This window comes from Uloborus diversus, chromosome 7 (assembly GCF_026930045.1).
Source record: "Uloborus diversus isolate 005 chromosome 7, Udiv.v.3.1, whole genome shotgun sequence".
Lineage (NCBI taxonomy): Eukaryota > Metazoa > Arthropoda > Arachnida > Araneae > Uloboridae > Uloborus > Uloborus diversus.
The window spans coordinates 117,480,866-117,501,620 of NC_072737.1; the positions used below are offsets into that span (position 1 = coordinate 117,480,866).

At 31.3% G+C, this 20,755-nt stretch overlaps 1 protein-coding gene across 1 annotated transcript in view; it reads left to right on the forward strand.

Moving 5' to 3' along the window:
• The window catches only part of LOC129226530 (zinc metalloproteinase nas-7-like), a 45,025-nt gene extending 26,786 nt beyond the window's left edge, over positions 1-18,239 (forward strand). The window contains exons 3-5 of the mRNA XM_054861138.1: positions 70-187; positions 13,966-14,141; positions 17,950-18,239. Of these exons, the coding sequence (XP_054717113.1) occupies positions 70-187; positions 13,966-14,141; positions 17,950-18,239 (584 nt within the window). The remainder of the gene's footprint in view (positions 1-69; positions 188-13,965; positions 14,142-17,949) is intronic.
• Positions 18,240-20,755: the final 2,516 nt, after the last annotated feature.

A 20,755-nucleotide genomic window follows, 5' to 3' on the forward strand; every position in this document is an offset into this window, starting at 1 on the left:
ATTTTTATTTCATACAGATAATTATCAATTATTTTTCCACAATCTACAACTTTTTTTTTTATTTTCCAGCTTCGAAAGAGAGAGCGGTGATAGAGAAAGCGATGAAAGACATACACTCCCTCAGCTGCATTCGCTTCAAGAAGCACGCAGACGAAAAAGCTTACGTTGAGATAGTCAGAGAAAAAGGGTTTGTGTACTTTTTGAAATGATTTTCAACAGAGCGCTACGAACATTTTCAAACAGAATTTCAGTACAGCTTCCTTTCGATCTGCGTTGGAACTTCTTTAAACTTTTTAAGGAGGATAACTACTTTATTAATATCAATTATTAAGTAAATAAACCAAAATATTATAAATTATTATAAAAGTGTAATAAATTATTACATTCAAAAAGCACAGAAGAGAAAACTTTCGTTAAGATTTTCAGAGAAAAAGGTTTTATGCATTGTTTAGTCTTTTCTTCATTACACCACTAAGATTTTACAATAAAATTTCAGATGGGTTGCTTTAAATCTCTGATGAGACTTATTCAAACTTCTTTAGCAGAATAGCTATTTGAAAGAAAGAAATAAAAGCATGAGTTAATCAAAATATTATATTCCGCTTTTCTTTATCGTGTCACCGCAACATTTTCTAGTAGAATTTAAATATGACTTCCTTTCGATCTGTGATGGTTCTTTAAAACTTCTTCAGTACAATTAGTATTTTAATAAAGAAAGTAAATTACACATATAAAGCAAAATATCGCAAAAAAATTATAATAAATTGTTACATTTACTATAAGATCTTTAAAACTTTACTTAACATGATACTTTAAAATGTATCACGTGACTTGAGATCCTTGCTTCAAGATTTGAAAGCTTTACTTTTTCCACTGTTTATTCCTTCTCAATGAAATTACATCCTCATTAATAACGGTAATAGAGATCAAAACCATTTGAGCATAAATGCAATTATAAGCCTCATACTAATTCTAGAGTTACTTTTTATTACTTTATTACGCGGATGCTTGATCTAAATTGCTTGAAATTGGGATTCAATTTATTTCTCAAGAAAAATCAATTGATTTGGTAACATATCTTATTAACAAATTGATGGAATTTTGTTTCTGTTACATACCTTTAGTTTTCTGATATTTCTATTCTTCTAAAGCAGTTGCGAGTCGGCAGTAATGCGTTGATATCTTTATCATTGGTTAATTCAAATTTGTAACAAAAATTTCATAAGCTTGTTTTCGAATTAAAAGGTACAATTTCCTATCTTTTGTAGTTAAAGAAAATTGAGCAATGGTATACAACTTTCTTATTTTTCTTCTAACTCCCCAACTCGCGTTTTTCATTGCAAATTTTACTCTTATCTCAAACTTAAACTCTTAAAGTCACTTTAAAAATTTACTTCGATTTCATATTTAACAATTTTAATGTCATAGCTTGTCATTTCCGTTTTTAATGAAATTGCTTTTATTTTCAATGAACTTCCGATAAAGTGACAACTTTCACTAATAACTGGTTTTAATTGTACGTTTTTAACGTGATATCATTTTTAAAAGCATTATCATTGTTTTAAATGTATTCTTGGGCACATTTCAGTCACTAAAGTGGAAAAGAAAACATAACTTTTTGTTTAAAATGTAATTTCAAACACCACAGTTTAAAAGTCGATTTGTGAGGAAAATAAGTTATTGGAATAATTTACCTTTTAATTTATTCATGAATCCAGTTTGCATTGTCCACAAACCTGTAAGCCAAGGAATTTAATTATTAAGCGTATATGGCCATTGATACTAAAAAAGAAAAAAGATAAGGAAAGTATTAAAAGGAATAAAAATCAAAGCATTTAAATTAAAGTCTCTTCGGACGAGGTTTAGTGACCTTTTGGAAGCACCGAGAAATGGGAGCGCCGACAAGATATATTGGTTCCTTGCTGAACTTAGAGACTAGGAAGTTTCAGCGACATAATATCTACTTACTTAACAACAGCACGTGATTTGAATGGAGTTTAGCTGTTTTCTAAAGTTTACAAAGATTGCGGAAAGAGATAAGATTTCATTAGGAAGGATTTTCGCTAAAAGGTTGGAATGACTTTTCGCTTTTAACGTAATGTTTTCTAACTAAAAGAAGCATAATTTAGTTGAAGTTATACTTAAAGGGTTCAAAATTCTGTTTAAATTGTTCAGGTCAAATTGCTTGGGTGCGTATGGAAATTTCCCACCCAATCAGAGATTTTTTTTTATTCCTATACTTATCGTGTTAAACACAATTATAGTAGCCGAAACAATAATCTCATTCATAATAAAAAAAATAAAAGCTATATTATAAAAACATTCATAATGATAAACGAAAAGTTGATTGTTTATTGTTTATTTTTAATTTGTGCTCACTGCCAAATTTTAGAGTGTCGTAGCATATTCTGGTCACTGGATAGACAAAAAAGAAACTACATAGACATAAGATTGCATAGTCCAATGAACATTATATTGTGTTAAGATTATTCTAATTATATAGTGCTCATAAGCTTCATACAGAGTGTGATAATGCATTTCAAAATGATTTTAAACTTCAGTGTTTAACTAAATGAAAATATTTTGTCTTTTTATTTAATGTAAATATTTTATAACACTAAATTGTTGACCAACTATTTAGCTACATAAATTTAAAAGTAAAAAATAATGAAACAAATATTTAATGCTACTACTAATAATAAAAATAAATTTACAAACTTGTTATAGAAAAATAATAATTACAAATATTTACACTTAAAAAGGAATTAAAACACTATTATAAATATTACGGCGAGTATATGTTCATGTTTGCTCTTAGATGTTGTGTTCAAAAGTGCTCCACCTTAGAACTAACTTGCAAAAATGATTTAACAAAAAAGTAAAATATTGTCATAAATCAGGGTTGGCATAAAAACCGTTTTTTTTGAAACCCCCCCAAAAAATGGTTTTTCGGTTTAAATCATGTTTTTTTGGTTTAAACCATATTTTTTTGGTTTAAACCATGTTTTTCTGATTTAAAACATGTTTTTTTTTTGGTTCAAACCGTGTTTATTTGGTTTTTATTAATTTTAGTAAGAAAAACAATTTTAATTTAGGAAAATCATGAAGATTTTATAAATTAATTGTTTAGGTATGTTTAAAATTCATATTTGTACCTAATTTCTTCATAATTAATTAAATAATTAAGAGTAAAATCTTGTAATTTCATTTCCTCAGGCTCAGAGATTTCTATAAGAGAATATTGTTTGAAAATCTAACTCTTATAAAAAAAAATACAGTTCGTAAATGGGTCTTGGTATAAATAATAAAAGAAATAATTTACTGCGATAGTTCAGACATTAATAATAACAAACAATCAAGAATAAATTGCAAATTAATTTCCTCAGAATCATAGCTATCTACTATAAATAAAAAACAAAATTAAAATTAAATTCACACAATCTTAAACATGGAAAGTATTGTGCAGTATCAAAAATGATCATAAGTCTGATGTACTCTGTACAACTTTAAAAATCAAAAGTCAATGCATATTTTGCTTAAAGATTTAAAAAAATGTTATAAATCATGTAATTTATTTACCTAATGTATCAGTGACAACAATTATAGAAACAGGACAAGTAGGTTTCAAGAAAATCATTATGTTTTCCATTGTAGACATTATTTCTCCCAGTTTAATGCATTTAAGAGTAAATGTTTTTTATCAAAGAAAAAAAATAATTTTAATTAAAAGTCTCAGTACAAATGATCTCGGTACTTAACTCAGTACTTTTCAGTATTTCAATGAAAATACTCTTTTGACATATTTTAATAATGAAGACTCATAAAAAATAATGTTTATCAATTCTTCCACCATTCATATATGAAACTTCTTTTATTATATTGGGATCAAAAAAATTTTTTGAAAGGTGAAAATTAAACATTATTTTTTTTAAATAAGAGCACAGAGTTACATGGATGTTTTCTGTTTTAATAATTTTATACGTTTCCTTTTCTTGCTCTGACTGCATTATCGAAGATGCAAAATGTGCAGGTATAAGCGAAATTTTATGCCTACTCTAAGTGTTCTTGAAGTTCTTTAGTTTTTTTTTCTCTTTTCATTTAAATATTCTAGTGTTACGATATTTTTACACTATGTAAATGTATTGCTTCAATGGTACATATTATACCTCAATAAATTTTAAGTAATCAAGCAAATTAGGTAGTACATAAAGTTTTGGTTTAAATGTGCTTTTTGGACTACTTTGAAATGCAAAAGACTTAAAAAGATAATGAGAATTAAAAAATTATAAAAGAGCTACTTAGATTTTTTCCACGTAATTTTAGAAAAACTAAGTTGGTTTGCCTTGTATATTTATGTATTTAATAGGAAAGCTGCATAGATTTAAAAGAAGTAAAAAACAAAATAAAAACTATTTAGCAAATTTGCATTACCTTAAAAATATAAGTTTCTAAATTTATTAAATCTGGAATTTATCTATAAGGCTTTGATAGTTACTTTGCATTAAATAGATTTTAATCTTTGCAATAATATGTAAACTTTATGAAAACATTTGGAGGAAAACAGTGAAATTTTTCAAAAATAAAACCACATGTTTTTTTTTAAACCACTTGGTTTAAACCACGGTTTAAACCATAGTTGAAACGTGGTATAAACCAAACAACCCTGTCATAAATTAACTTAAGTATTCACATAATGGCCTGTAATAATTAAATTTAGCTTATTAGTTATTTTGAAATATGTTTCACGTTAAGAAGACAGTAATAAAATTACATGCAACACCTGCTAAAACAAGTTGCGTTTGGCGACAAAAAAGTTGTCACCAATGAAACATAATGTGGCTAATTGGTCTAAAAGTTTCGCCAAGATGTAGAACTGTTATTGCCATTACTTAAAATTTTTTCAAGAGTATTTGCTTGAAGTTATCTTAGTAAAGCATATCATGTTCACATATGCCCCTCCCCGCCCTTTTTTTCAAAAAAAGAATAAATAAGTAAATTAAAAGTAATAATAATTAATAAATGAAAAAAAATCCCACATTTATTTAAGTAGATAAATAATCAATGAATAAATAGTAATACTGTATATTTTCTATCATATCACAGTCCATTAAAGAATCAACATTTCCACAAATCATTTAAGTGACCAAAAATGCTAAAAAGGGGTTAATTTAGTTCAACACAATGGGGTCGTGTCCAAAATTTTAAAAGTATTTTTTTCTGAAAGAGCATGCTTAAAAACATAGAATCTGACCACTTTTTAAATAATTTCTTTAAATTTAATATTTAAAAAAATACTTAAATTGGTGCTCTTTCATCATTTAACGCTTCTGCCGATGACATCACAAATGATGAAATACCATTCAGTGTTGCCATTCACGGTCCGAAATATTTAATTCGCATCTTTACTCACGTGTATTGGCAACGATATGGTTGGTAGCAAGCGTAGCGCGCAATTTTAATACACGTCGGTCAATGCAGGAACGATCCTGGGTCCATGGTTACCATATTGGCGACTTCATCTATTTCAAGGCGAGTTCTTATCAACATGACGAACATGATGCCAAAAAAAAAGTGCGATACCATAAACAATACAGTTGCAGTTTATTTTTCCTTTTTGGAAACACTTCCTGAAGGAGTATGTTCTTTCCGATTTTAAGTGTACTTTTTTCATGTATTTGGTATTTTCAAGAATGGTAAACATCATTAAATGCAAATTAGTTTAAGAAAATAAACTGGTTTGTTCAGTATTCTAAAGTTATATATTTTGAATTATAATAGAACAAACTAAATGACGTTACAGTTTTTCCGCATTTTTTATGAAATTCCATTTGCACCAAAAAAATCTTTCCTAAATCAGAGATGCTCTTCTTCCCCCTCAAGAACAATGATGTCCCCTCCCCTCAAATGCATCCCCAAAATGAGATCCCCTAAAAACGACAAAAACAACTTTTAGTCATCCCTCCTCTCCCTAAAAATTTCAATCATGCTGTCTGCTCTGAAGTCCCACTCGTTGCACTTTATTTATCTATTTATTTAGAAGCTAGACAGCTTCACATAGATAGAGGATTGCGTGCCAAGCGCCTTGCCTCCGGACACACACAGGAAAGATTTACAACACTAGAGAAGGAAATAACACTCAAGGCACAGGCGGGAATCGAACCTACGATCTTCAGCTTGGAAGACGAAGCTTCTACCACAGAGCTACGGAGGCCCCCTCGTTGTACTAACTACCTTAATTTTGATAACATATTAATTGACCCCCTTGAGTGCGAACCGTACTACAGAAATTTTAAGGGGTATCCTGGGTGCTGCTCCCGATTGGGGGGTAGGGACGACTACGAAACACATAGATGCAGAGGGGTACCCACCTTGGGGAGGTCATGGCGCACTGCACCATCGAAATTGTTATGGGGGGGGGGTATTTCGAGTGGTATTTTCCCTGTTATGGGGTCTTATTTTGGAGGCGGTGCACCCTTGCTCTTAAGGGGAGGGGGGAACCCCTAGATGCAGTAATTTTGCAAACTTTTTCTGCAAAATAATAGTTGTAACATTTTTCATTAGAAATGGTTCATTAAAAATTTTAATATTTTCTCTCTTTTCTTTTTTTGTAACATAGATACAGCATACGCAACTTTCAAGACAAACAATATTAACTTTTGTGTCAAAATAAACCGTATATCGCTTTTCCAATCCCATGCCGTTATGCATAAGCTTTGGAAAAAGCAGCAATAAATAGTTTGATACTGTGGCAATAAATATTGAGAGTTCAGAGATTGGTAATAAAATGATATGTATGACTTATTAAGAACGTGAGTAAATAGCAAAAGTAGTACTTCCTTGCAAATGAAGAAATTCACAGGACATCAGTGGACGCCCAAAAACAGAAGCACAACCTTAGATATTGGGCTTTGGGAGGGGGGGGCACCTTCATTGAGTCTCAAGCAATTCTCACTAATCCTTGAGTGCTTATGAAAACACGAAGATTGCTAATGAGCCACAAGTAAGTCCGTCGTCATTTAGGGGGTTCGGGGCATGGGCGCGCATAAGCAAAATTTTAAAAGGGGAGGGGGTCATATATTTTTTCCATGGTTTAGCAAGATACTTTCCGCATAGAAACCGATTTCAGTACAGATTAGAGTTATTAAAATTTGACATTTTTAATAATTTATTCATTAATGGCTGGAGAAATGTTTTTACTTTTTTGCTAGAAAAAAAGTACTAAAAGCAAGGAAGTTCTAATTTCCGAGGTGGGGCTTGAGCCCCCACTTGCCCCCCCCCCTCCATGTGGAAGAAAGGGAGGAAGGTCGAAAGTCCCCCTTGCTTTGGAAAAATAATGCTTTTTATTAGTTATAAGTGGATAGCGGGCGTGTTTTTCGTTGTTTTCCCCAAGTCAATTCCCATTGAGTGCACCGCCCCTCCCTCCATGTCAAATTTCGAAATGAAGGACCGCAGAAAAATATTTCTGATTGTGCTGCCCCCTAATAGAGAATATGTTAGAATTTTTCCCCCCTTCCACTTCAAAGAAAACGCAAACCTACCTGGACTTAAGGCTACCCACCGATTTGTTACGTTAAACTATTATTTATTAATGTATTGCAGCGAAAAGGCAAGGAGCAAGTTACTACTTCATTAAGTTATTTACTTAGCCCAATTTATATAATATGTGCATATAAGTATACAAAGGGCAAATGTATGTTCAAACTGACAAACTAAAAAAATTCCTATCCTCTACTACTCCATGAATAACAGACATTAAATTAACGTGACTAGGGGTGCACCCCCCCTCCCCGTTTAAAAATTCCCTACTCTTGATTTTCTCCTGCAATAGAAACTGAGTATTTTCCGCATCGTTCCCTTTTTTTTTTTTTTTTTGAAATGACGAGCCTGTCAGGTGCTTGTACACTCAAAACAGTCTTCATTAAAAAAAAAAAAAATCAAAACTTTGACTTTTTAGTAATTAAAAAAAAACGTTTAATACAGAAAAATGTTCATATAGCAAACGGATTAAGGAGAAAAAAAAAACGATAACAATTGTTTAAAATAGAAAAGAATTTTCCAAGTAATGTGTTTCATATGATACATGATAGAATTCTGAATAGATTAAAATTTGACAAACTCTTAATAAAACTCTGTGTGAAACATAAAGTTAAATATTATTCTTAATAAAACTATTTAATATATAAAGCTGAATAATTTTCTTGTAAATATACAGGCGTCTCTCGTATTCGTTCCGTGTAGTATCGAAATCGTGTTATACGAGACTTTTTTAAGCTTATTAACATATTTTTTACACTAATTAATCATGTACATAGTAAAAATCATGTCAATATGTATCGTGTTGTATCGAAACCGTGTTATACGAGACTTAGAAATAATGTAAATCAAAGCATGTCTATCGTGTTATATCGAAACCAAGTTTCATGAAAAACAAAGTAAAACCTCATTAGAGTTATCAAACATTAACAGAATGTATTAAACAAAAAAGAAATGTCTTCTTTATTAAAGATAACTTTCGTGTTATATCAAAACCATGAAGTATTAAATTGAAGTTTCGTACTGTGAAATATCGAAACCGTGTTGTGCAAGTACCGTGTTATTCGAGGGACGAATGTACTACAGTAAATTTGTTAAAATCGAACGTCAATTACATTGATTGTATTATAAAATAAAACCTGCTAAGTGTGAAGCATATGCAAAATATAATGCTGTTTTATTTTAATTTAGAAGCAAAATTACCCACTTATAATTGTAATGTGTGTTGTTTAAATGCTAACACTGAAAAATACAATTACAGCATATAACCAAATCCAGAATAAAACATTCATAAAAATTGGATGGTATGATAAATTGAGGAATGTCTCCACATGCTTTTCAGCACTTATTCAGCATGGTGCGAATATTTTTAATGCTCTTGCTCAAATGTTCTTGACATTGAAACATGAATATAGCTTAAAATTACTCCTCATTTAATTTGAAAGGATGATCTTTTTAAAATCCCCACGGAAAATACATGCCTAATGACGATCATGCTAAACTTGTTACCAAACTACTATATTATTTTTACCATTAACTACTAATATAGTGCTTTTTGTAGAAAACAATAAATCAAAGTACAAGAAAAATATATTTGACCCAAAGAAAGACAATCATTTTCTCTTTTAACTATAGCTTTGAAATTTAATATTTAAATACATAATTGAAAAAACAATATATGTCATTGCTTTGACGGGATTTTTGAAACATATCAATAACATAAAGCATATATACCACTACTATTTTACACTTAAGTTTTGCTGATACCTTTTACTTAAAATGCAATGTTGATTTAATGCTCATTTTCTTTTGATTCTCCTCACTAGAATACTTTGCTTAATTTCTACTTTCCTCATACCCCTAATTTCTTACACCATAAAATTACAGATAGTGATCTCTAAGTTTTAATGCCAGCATGCCAAAGAAGTTTTGTAAATGTTTTTCTTTTGACATTTATGAAACTTTTGCACCAGGAAAAACTTTAGAGTACTGAGCTAACTACAGGAATAACTTAGAGAAGCATATTCATTCTTGGTATGATAACAGCAGGAATTTGTTTTAAAATAAAATAATACACAGATTTTTTTAAGCCGGCTGTGTTACAATTGTAAGCAAAATAATTGTACCAGAAATAAAATATATCTGTGACGAAGTAAAAATGTTCAAACCAAACTTTTTATCTCGAGGAAAATTAGCCTAAAAAATGTTAGCATTTATAAAGAGGTTTTTAGTCATAAATTAAGTGACAACATCCCTTTATATTAATTCTGTAAATGCTTTTTATTACATCAGACACAAGAATCATATATTTAGACTACACTATATGATTGATGTTGAATGCACTTGAATTTTAACAAGTCGGTTTTAAAGCATTATTGCCAGCAAAATTAGTACTTCACAGCAGACTTCAATAAAGTAACTGTTGTGCAAGTTCTAAATTCAACTAGTGTGCTTTAAGTTTCTATAACCTCATTCATCTTCTCATTATTCAGGATCAAACAATTGACATCTTGGTAAACTAACATGGAACCCTTCTGAAAAATAGATACACTAGTAACAAAAAAAGTATTCATAATTCACAATACAAATTGAACATTCAACTTTGGGCCACATTGAAATAATTATTTTTATACTTATATTCACAGGAAGTTTGTGCATCAGATGAACTTAAATCTGATTTCTGGCTGCAAAGCATAGACCCACCATTTCAAAGATTCTATTGGTTGTTCTTACTCATTGAAAGGTCCAGTTAAAGCATTATTACCAGCAAAATTAGGACTTTTCAGCAGACTTTAATAAAGTAACTGTCATGCAAGGTCTGAATTCAACTAGTGTCATGCTTTAAGTTTCCATGAAATCATCCATCTTCTCGCTATTCAGGATCAAACAATTGCCATCTTGGTAAACTAACATGGAAGAACCCTTCTGAAAAATATACAATAAGCAAAAAATGTATTCATAATTCACAATACAAATTGAACATTCAACTTTGGGCACATTGAAATAATTATTTTTATACTTATCCCACAGGAAGTTTGTGCATCTGAACTTAATACTGAACTTAATACTGATTTCTGACTGCAAAGCATTGACCCACCATTTCAAAGATTCTAATGGTTGTTCTAGTTCATTGAAAGGTCCAGTTAAAGCATTATTACAGCAAAATTAAGACTTTGCAGCAGACTTTAATAAAGTAACTGTCATGTAAAGTCTAAATTCAACTAGTGTTGTGCTTTAAGTTTCCATGAAATCATTCATCTTCTCGCTATTCAGGATCAAACAATTGACATCTTTGTAAACTAACATGGAGGAACCCTTCTGAAAAATATACAATAAGCGAAAAATGTATTCATAATACAAATAGAACATTAAATTTTGGGCACACTGAAATAAAGCATTTTTATACACATGTCCGCAGGAATTTTGTGCATCAGATGAACTTGGAACTGATGACTGACCAGTGAAAAACCCACAATCTCAAAGATTTCAATCATTGCTCTAACAATGACTGCTCACTGAAAGGTGAACTTATACTTCAGGTTCTATTGACAAATGTACCAGGTGCCCTACTAATTTAATAGAATAGTGTTTCATGCTTAAATAATTTAGCTCTTAGCAAACTACAAAAATCTTTCATTTGTTGCTAGACAAAGTTAAAGTTCAGTAGAGATTAAAAATCTGGCATATGATTTTAAGTAATGAATTAAACAGCTAAATAGTTTCAATTATGTAGGATTAGGAAATAAGTATTTTACTCATGATAAACACCTATTTGTTACACATCTATGATGCTGGATAAGAATAATACCTAAAATGCATGAATTTTGACAGTAAATTAAGCATACTGATTTTTGACACCAAGAATATGAAAATTAATAAATGTTCATTTTTGGCACACCCAGGAAGGCTAATAGGGAGAATATTCAACAAGAAGAAAAGATATGATGGTTGAAGGGAAGGGGACTTAACAAGAAGAACCTTTACAGAGTTAATTTTCGAAAAAAATATTTTGCCGGGAAATTGAACAGATAAAGGGCTATTCCATGGAAAACGGTAATTTTTTCCCGCACGTGACGCTTCGTATATTTCATAAAAAATAATAATTTAAAAGGATAATTAACAAAATTTTGTTGCTTAAGACATCACAAATGCATGTGTGACTTCTTTAGCCAAAACTTTCTTCAAAAATTATTTATTTTTTATGAAATACAGAAACTGTCACGTGCGGGACAAAATGACCATTTTCAATGGAATAGGCATAGACATATTTTTTTTTCAATGGTTTAAATAATTATTTCTAAACTTATGAGATATGTTTCCTTTACATTAGAACCATAGCTTTCAAAATCTGCAATTTGTTTCGTCATTGCTGTATTAATAGAGCAAAAATATTAGCTTATCCACAAGCAAGTTACCAGAGGTTGACTTTAGATGTCCCGCACGTGACGCATGTAAATAAATTTTAATTTAAATAACAAAATTGTTTCAGAAGTATCTTTGTATCAAATTTAAAGATTAAAAAAATTGCTTACCCCAGTTTCATTAAAATATTAAGAGATATGACGAAATGTTAATGAAATTTAAGCGTATTTTTGTCCCACATGTGACGGAGGTATGGCCCTAAATGGATTCAACTATGCAACAGGAAAAGAAAATAAATGTCAGAATGAAGTCATTTGATGCTCAACTACACAGGAGACAGAAAGAATCTTACTTAAGACTTGATATCTGAAAGAAAGTTAATTTTGGCAGAAAATTAAATTTGCTGCTAGATATTCCTAATTGTTCAAGGAACAAAAATGCTTTACAGTACAATTTTCAATAGCGTTCATTAGAAACACATCTTTGCACGCTAATGGCTAACAGGAGGAATCTGCCCTTAAGAATAGATGACAGGAATAAATTTAATTCTGCAGTAATTAAATTAATTATACATCAAAATGGTTTTACTAAATGAAGGAAATTAAACAATTTACTCACGATAACAGATTTCTAGTTGACGCAGATCTACGCACGCTAAAGGCTGACAGGAACAATTCTGACAAAAGTCAACACGTCTGAGAAAAATGGTTGTTAATTTTGAATAATTAAGCAACTCAGTAGCTTTAATTATGCAAGGAAAAGGAAACATCTAAATGTTTCACAAAGGATAAACGTTTAATGATGTGAATACATGCACGCTTACAGGAAGAATCCTTAAGGACGTCTTAAAGAAATGTACGTTAATTTAGGCGGGAAATTAAAAGAAGCCTAATAGTTTCGATTATCCAAGGGGGGGGGGGGGAAGCAAAAATCTCAAGCACATGAGAAACGTTTATTTAATGCACACCTATGCAAGCTAACGTCTAACAACAATTTCCCACATTAGATATCTGAAGACGTCTAATTATGGCATAAATAAATATAAATTTTGTCCGGATTGAAAGTACAGATGCACATAATGATAATCTAGAAACAAACCTAAGGCCTAGCCATAATAAATCTTAATACATGCTTTTAATTTCATAACCGTTCTACTGTCCAATTACAGATTGCATGGAATTTTCAAACGTCCAGATCAACGAATCTATATGTGAATAAGGGGGAAAAGTAAAAATTTGAAGCGCGTATTCCGCTCATTTGAATGAGACTCTGCTTCTGCAAAAGCTGACATCGGTAAAAAATAATAAATTTATCCATTTCCGGCTGTAAAACGGTGTTTGTCATTCCATACAATCCGTGGTCAGACAGTAAGCATAAATAAAGGAACATGCTCTTTTTTCAAAATAAAAAAAACAAAAAGATACAACTTAATATAGTCACATACAAGAAAATGTTTCACTTACTTTCATGCATATTTAATTGTAAAAATCTCATCATAATAAATACATTAACACATTACTCATCACTACATTCTTCAAGCCATTTTTTAAACTACGCACGAGGTACAGGAAGAATCCTTGTCGCCAAGTCTGAGAATGATATCATTTAGCGCCAAAATATAGGATTGCCTCCCGTTTATCTGTCAGGATCGTTCTTGCATTGACCGATTACCAATTTTAATTCGCTGCTTGATTATCATAACGTGGAAACGTAGTAGAAAGATGCGGCAAAGTGCATTATTTGTGACGTCACAAAGACCACGCCTTGTTTGAAAAATCGGACATTTAAAAAAATTAATAAAAAAAAACACTGTTGGAAAAATAAAAGTATTTCCTGGGTCCATGTTATTTTTTTTTTTTTTTGCTCATTCTATCCATTTCAATGACTAAAAGTAGTACTTTTGATTGAAGGAAACCACCCCATTATTTATTCTTCAAAGGTCGTCGTAGAATAAAGACCTCATGAATCATTTACAACACTAAAATTATCAAAAAATATCTCTGATTTTTAGTTTTACTCATTCGTGTTGACAATCTGAATTTCATGCTAAAAAGATGTGTTTTTATTTAGATGTCGTGCAGTCGTTGGATACATCGGGAGAAAGCAGAAACTGACTCTAGGCCATGGATGTATTTGGGTGGCAAGGGTGCTCCATGAGCTGCTACATGTTCTCGGTTTCTTCCATGAACATACCAGACCTGACAGAGATGATTATGTCACTATATTCACTGATAACATCAAGTCTGGTAAGTCTATTGTTACCATGAAAAATGTACATTTCTGTACACTTATGTAGAATTACAAAGGGAGTTTTCGCTTATATAAATTAAACTTAAAACTTGAAGTGACCTTTGAATAATTATGACAGAACTAAGGTAGTAGCTTGAACTGATACATGTTCTTGGTTTCTTCTATGAACATACCATAGCTGACAGGTGTGATTATGTCACTATATTCACTGATAATATCAAGTCTGGCAAGTCTATTGTATGATGAAAAATAAACGTTTCTCAACAGCAATGTAGAATGACAAAAGAAGTATTCACTCATATTTATTAAACTGAATCACACACTTATATTTATTAAACTTTTGACCTCTGAAAGATAATGGCAGATCGAAGGCAGTAGTATGAAGTGGAGGAACGTTTCCTTTGTTGTTTGGGGATTAGTTTCAAATATTTTAACAAACATATTAGTTTATTACTATTAACTAAACTCGCGCTAGTGGCGCACCAGCCCATGAGGGCTTTATGTACCCATCTCAGTTTATGAGACCGAGGTCTCTGGGGTGCTCTGGTTAGGTGGCCTACTGAACGCGGTATCCCCAAAATTGAGTTCCCAAGCATGCTTGGTGCTCATTTTATCGATCCAATGAAGCAATGTAAAGCCTTACTCGTGAATCGAAGCTGAGTCTGCGGTTTGGAAGCGTAGAACGCTACCATTGAGCCACTGGGCTTCAGTTTATTACTATTAGCAGGCCAAATTTCTTGCAATAATTTCTTACAAACTAGCAGTGAAGTAAATTTCTCAAAAATGTATCCCGCTATATCATCCAAGATACTAGTTATATTCAAATGAATTTTGTTGTAAAACATCATTCGTTCTTAAATTCAGGCCGTGTTGATTGCGCAACAGAGTGAAACTCAAATGATTTTACTTAAACAGCTAGATATTGTTATTATAGATTTCTTCAGTTGCTCCTATTCCTGTTAAAAACTGGTTATACTCTTTCAGCCAGTTAATAAACTGTTTATGTCGAAAAAAATTACGGAAGACCGAAGTTTTTGCTAGCTATCAGAATCTGCCCGACCTCCTTCTGCTTTCATCCCAAGTCCCTCTTAAAGTTCAATTTTAAAAGTTCAATCTTAAAGTTCATTTTATCTTAAAGTTTAATTGTTATCAACAATTATCTCTGTGACTATTCATTTTAATTCAGAAGCTTTGTACACATTTTATATATGAAAATCGATTCTGTAAAATGAGAACGTTAACTGTTTAGGAAACGTAGAATAAACCTTAAAGCTACAATCATGTTTTGACTTGAAATTTGTATTTTTTTTTAGAGAGAAAAAAAAATCATTTTCATAAATATCTCAAAATTGATAAAAAAAAGTAGTAATGCATAATTTAACCTTTCAAAAGACGCAATACTGGTACGTATTTAGATTTCCATTTCTGCTTTTCTCATCACGCCTCTCTTATTTAGCGTTCAGTTTCAGAGCACTTCTAATTATGATAATATTTTCGCCACTATTTATTTTGAATTCAAAATTTTTTTTATCAGTTTGTTTATACAAATATCATTTTTCAAATTTTAATATTAGGAATTATAATATTTTTGTGAAATTGCTAAATAACATTTGAATAAAAATAGTTCAAAATAAGTAGCAGCACAGCTTTTAAATCTCTCCAATAATATACAATGATTTTATGCATTACACTACCGAAATACAATATTTTTTCGGCGAGAAGCATTAGGCACAATAATATGATCGTTAAAGAGTGCATTTAGTCAATCTATCAGATGTTTAAGCGAATACGTGTTTTGTTTCCCTGAAGAATCTGTTATGATATCTTGAAGTTTTTCAACGATTTATTGGAACCGATAACGTCCTTCAATCATTTTACAAAGCAGTAAAAAAATTGTCCTCGTCTGGTTTTGGTCTACCTTTGGATTTTTCTCTTACAATTGTCCCGAAAATATTGTATCGTGCCTCAGGAACTACAATGTCACTTACCATGGACGTAACCAGAAGGGGGTAAAGGAGGGCAGCTGCCCCCTTGCAAAACAAAAAAGCATTTAAAATAAAATTCAAAAAAAAAAAAAATTCAAATTGACGGTTGATTCATAGTTTGGCTGTTATTAATTCGTCATTGAGTTTGAAAGTATACACATCTTTGGGAGCCCATTGAAAAGGGAAAGGTAATGGTGTTTAGTTTGGTTAATCGCTATCCTTTTAAAATTACATTACTTTCAAAATCAAGGATGGAGGGGGTGTGATAGATCAATCCCCTAATTTCTCAAATAATTTTGCCTGCCCAGGGAGGCCTCGAACTTAAATTTTTATGAGGACGGAAACTCAATTAGCAGAATGAAACTCCAAGTTGTCGCCGAAAGATGATAATTTTGCCAACTTTTGCAAAATGTTGATATTTTCGCCGAATTGTCAGGAAATTTTTGTCAGTGACCTCCCATGACCTCCTATAAAGGCTCCGCTGCCCCCTTCCATGCTGAGCTGCATACGCCCTTGTTAATTACACTTAACAAATGGACCCTTATTCTTACCCCCTATTCATCATGTTGTTCATGACATTTTTCTAGCATGTTGTTTTTTAATTATGTTGTTACTACAAAGAGAATTTCTTTCCCTCGAGGTAAAGAACTTTGTATCAATTACTGCCCTCTCTCTACAAATAAATCAGTTGGTGTAAAAGCCAAATTTCTCGACAGCTTTTTGCAGAGGTGTTAACCCAGAGGGAAAGCATTTATCACAGTTTTGTGATGAATGCCATGTTTAAGACCGTGAATTGTAGGGAGTGGTAAGAATAAAAGACAAATTGCTCTAAAACCACCCTACGAAGATTTAGGAGAAGGAAAAGAGAAAGCTTTGTTCATGCCTTCCCTAAAAAAAAAAAAAAAAAATCCGAAACGTACTGGTTATTTCCGTGGAACGTTTCGGAATTTCAGAGGTTTTCACCTATTTCCCCGTAAAATGAAGTATCTTCGCAAAAAACTTTCCTCACTTGCTAAAAGATGCACGAATGCAGACTTTTCACTCGAGTGAAAAATATTTTTTGCTACCAGTTCAAAGCTTGACTGAGCGTGTTTATTAAGTGTATCGGCTTATATTTGATTACGGCTCGTCCCGATTGACTAAACTCCCAATGGAGCAAATAAGTCACTGGATAGCTGCATCTTTGCGAGACAGGAATTGCTGGTAAGGAATGTTCTTGGTTCCTTGCTTGCAATTCTCGCTGCTTTGGCCATGGTTGTTCTAATGCTTCTGGAGCTTAGTAAATAATAGCTATAGCATAATAGCTTTCTTCGTAAATCAGGAAGGTTCTAACCAATTACATTAAACTTACTTAAACTTTCTAGAAGGTTCTCGAGACTAGATTGGCTTTAACAGAGGAGATTTCCCAATATTTCAGAAAAGTTCAAGGATGACTTCAGAAAGGTTACTGACGAACAGAAAACGTTCCTTATTTTTGCAAGATACGCTACTAGCTGAAATGGGACACAGCATTATTTTCCAGAAACGTTTCTGAATCGTTTTTACAGTATTTACGGGAAGTTGTACTACACGGGAAAACAAACATTTTGTCCAGCATGTAACAGTTTATATATTTCATTAAAAATAATAAATTAAAATGGTTTTGAACAAAATTTTGTTGTTTAGGAAATGGCAAACGCATGTGTGATAACTCAAGCAAAATATTTCGTTCTTTTGTAGATATTTTAAAACTCTGATTCTTCTTTCCCCTGGACGATTCTGTTCTTTATTCTTTAATAAATTTAAAAGTTTCTAACAGTTCGTTTTTCATTCTTTTCAGCCTCAATTAACAATTTCCGAAAAATGTCTGAATCTAAAGTGACAACATTTGGACTTCCGTATGATTACTTTTCTGTCCTACATTACCACGACAGAGAATTTGCCATCGATCGTTCTCAAAAGACTATTCAACCAAGAAAAGAAGTTTTGATTGGAAAAGCAAGCGAACTTTCCAAGATGGACATTCTCAAACTCAACAAACTGTATCATTGTCCTAAAAAGTATTACTATGAGACAGAGGATGACGGCTCTGGTCTAACTGAACTTGAAGACAATTATATAATCGTGTAGCAATTGGAAAACGAAACAAAATTACGTTGAATTTTTCGCAAATTTAGAATTTGATTGGAAACTGTCGTTGAAGATAAAAATGACATTCAAGGAAATATATTGAAGGACTCTTACTTCGGATTCCGAGGATAAAAACTTGTGGTAGATTTTAAAGATCTATTTGAAAAAACTACTAACGAACACTTAGTTATGACACTGCCATTGTAATAAAAATGTATTTATTGCATGACATTTAATGCAATTTAAAGACTACATTTAAGAAGTCTTTGATTTTTTTTTAAAGTCAAAGTGACTACATTAGTTGACACATTTTAATTTATAGTTTTAACCAGTGGTTGGAAGTAGCGCGCTACAAGTAGCGACGCTACTGTAGTAGCTACATTTTTTAGTAGTTTGTAGTGTAGCGCACTACTTTTTTAAAAAAGTAGTGTAGTGAGTAGTTAACTACAAAAAATAGTAGTTTGTAGCGATTTCTGGAAACTACTTTTAAATAAACTGAAAAAAAAATCAAGGTTCAAACGAATTTAACTGGCGTAAATTTTACACAAGGTACATCATCAGATGCAATGAGAAATAAGACTCATAAAAATACCAGCTGACCTCAGGCATTTCATTTTGACGCCATACGTTCTATCTGTTTGACGCCATTAGTTTGTCATCGTAATTTTCATATTTCACCAATATTTATATGGAAAAAAGCACTTATTTTCGCAAAAATGAAGATAGCGGTGATTTCGCAAGTTGAAAATTTTGTGAATTTTATATGAACAGACCGAAGATTGTAAAATAAAAATATTTTAGCGAGGCTTAAATTTTCGACAGTATTCACCTAATAAAAAGAAGCTACTAAAAATGTTATAGAAAAGGAAAAAAATTGAACTGTTCTGGAGGACTTACAATAAATACCAGCATTACAGTGTATAAGAGTATGATAACGGGCATTTTTCATAGTGTCTTCTGATGAGTTAATTTATCAATCGTTTTTTGTTCAAACCTCTTACGGTGTGTGTGTATAAGGGTGTCCCCCCCCCCCAAAAAAAATCGAAAGTTGATTTTTCAAGTCGCACACTCTTATATTTTATCCTTTTACGTCAAAAAAAAAAAAAAAAATCATATAATTTGAACAACGGCAACAAGTGCCGATTATGTCTGAAAGTGAGAACCAGCACTTGTAATGCTAGGCAAAATTAAAATAAAATGTTTTTTTCGAAACTAAAAATTTATGTTGATAAAACATTGCTCCTATACCCCACATATGCACCTCAAAAACATGTATTTAAATTAAAAGCCATTTAGATATCCCACACGTGGCCTAACATTTATAATTGTCATCAAAAAATTAAGTTTTTGATACACATTTTCAGAAAAGTAAAATTTTACGAAATTATAAAGCTGAAAAAAAAAAAGAAAAAAATACAGTAAAATAGAAAAAGTGGGTAATTAGCGTTAAATAGAAATTTTTGTTTTCCTGCAATTTTTAAGTCTCCCACATAGTACTCAAAGATATGGATTTTTTCCAGGTTGAGTTAAAATTTTCATTTAAAATACTATATTATGTATTTAATATTCGTTTGTAATTGTTGATTTGTAAATGTGTTCGCCAGTAATTTTTGAACTTGACATTCTATTTAAATTTATATGCAATTTTTTAAAAGATAACTGACAAAAAATCATTTTTTAAAATAATATTATAAATTTTAGGTCAAGTGTGGCATATCTAAATGTTTTTTAATTTGAATAAATGTTCTTTTGGTACATGTGGGGTGTTGGGTACAGGGGAAACGTTTTATTAACAGAAATTTCGAGTTTCTAAAAAAAAAAAAATTTCTTTTTTTTCGATTTGGCATAGCATACAAGTACTGTTTTACACTTTCAGGTGCAAGTCGGCACGGATTGCCGTTGTGAAAATTATATGAAACTTTTTTTCACAATTGTTTTGACACAAGAGGAAAAATACAAGAGGGTATACGACTTGAAATATTGACTTTAATTTTTTGAGGGACAACCTATTGTGTATGCTTTTTATTTACTTATTTTTTTAGAAAATAGCGAAGTAGCGACTACATTTCAAAAGTAGTTTGTAGTTGCAACATTTTGAAAAAAGTAGTTGTAGTTGTAGTTAACTACATTTGTAACAAAGTAGTTGTAGTTGTAGTTCGCTACAAAAAAAATGTAGTTTTTCCAACCAGTGGTTTTAACTCAGCTGAAATGAGATTAAATATCCTTTTCTCTTCAGAATGAGTATCAATATTTTGTGTGTATTTTCCATGAATAGCATGATTTTGCCAAAGGATATTTTGAAACTTAACAATCCATACAAAAAAGAGTATTTTAATTTTATGTGAATGATTTTATTTCTCGCATTTATCAAAGTGCCAAACCAATGTAAAAACAATTATGTTTTTTTGCCGGATGTTTCATTAGTCACTACATTAATGCAGTTGAATTTTTAAGTTCCTCTTCCTCCGAAATACCGCACAATGATGCATTTGAATCGATTATTTCAGAAAGGACAT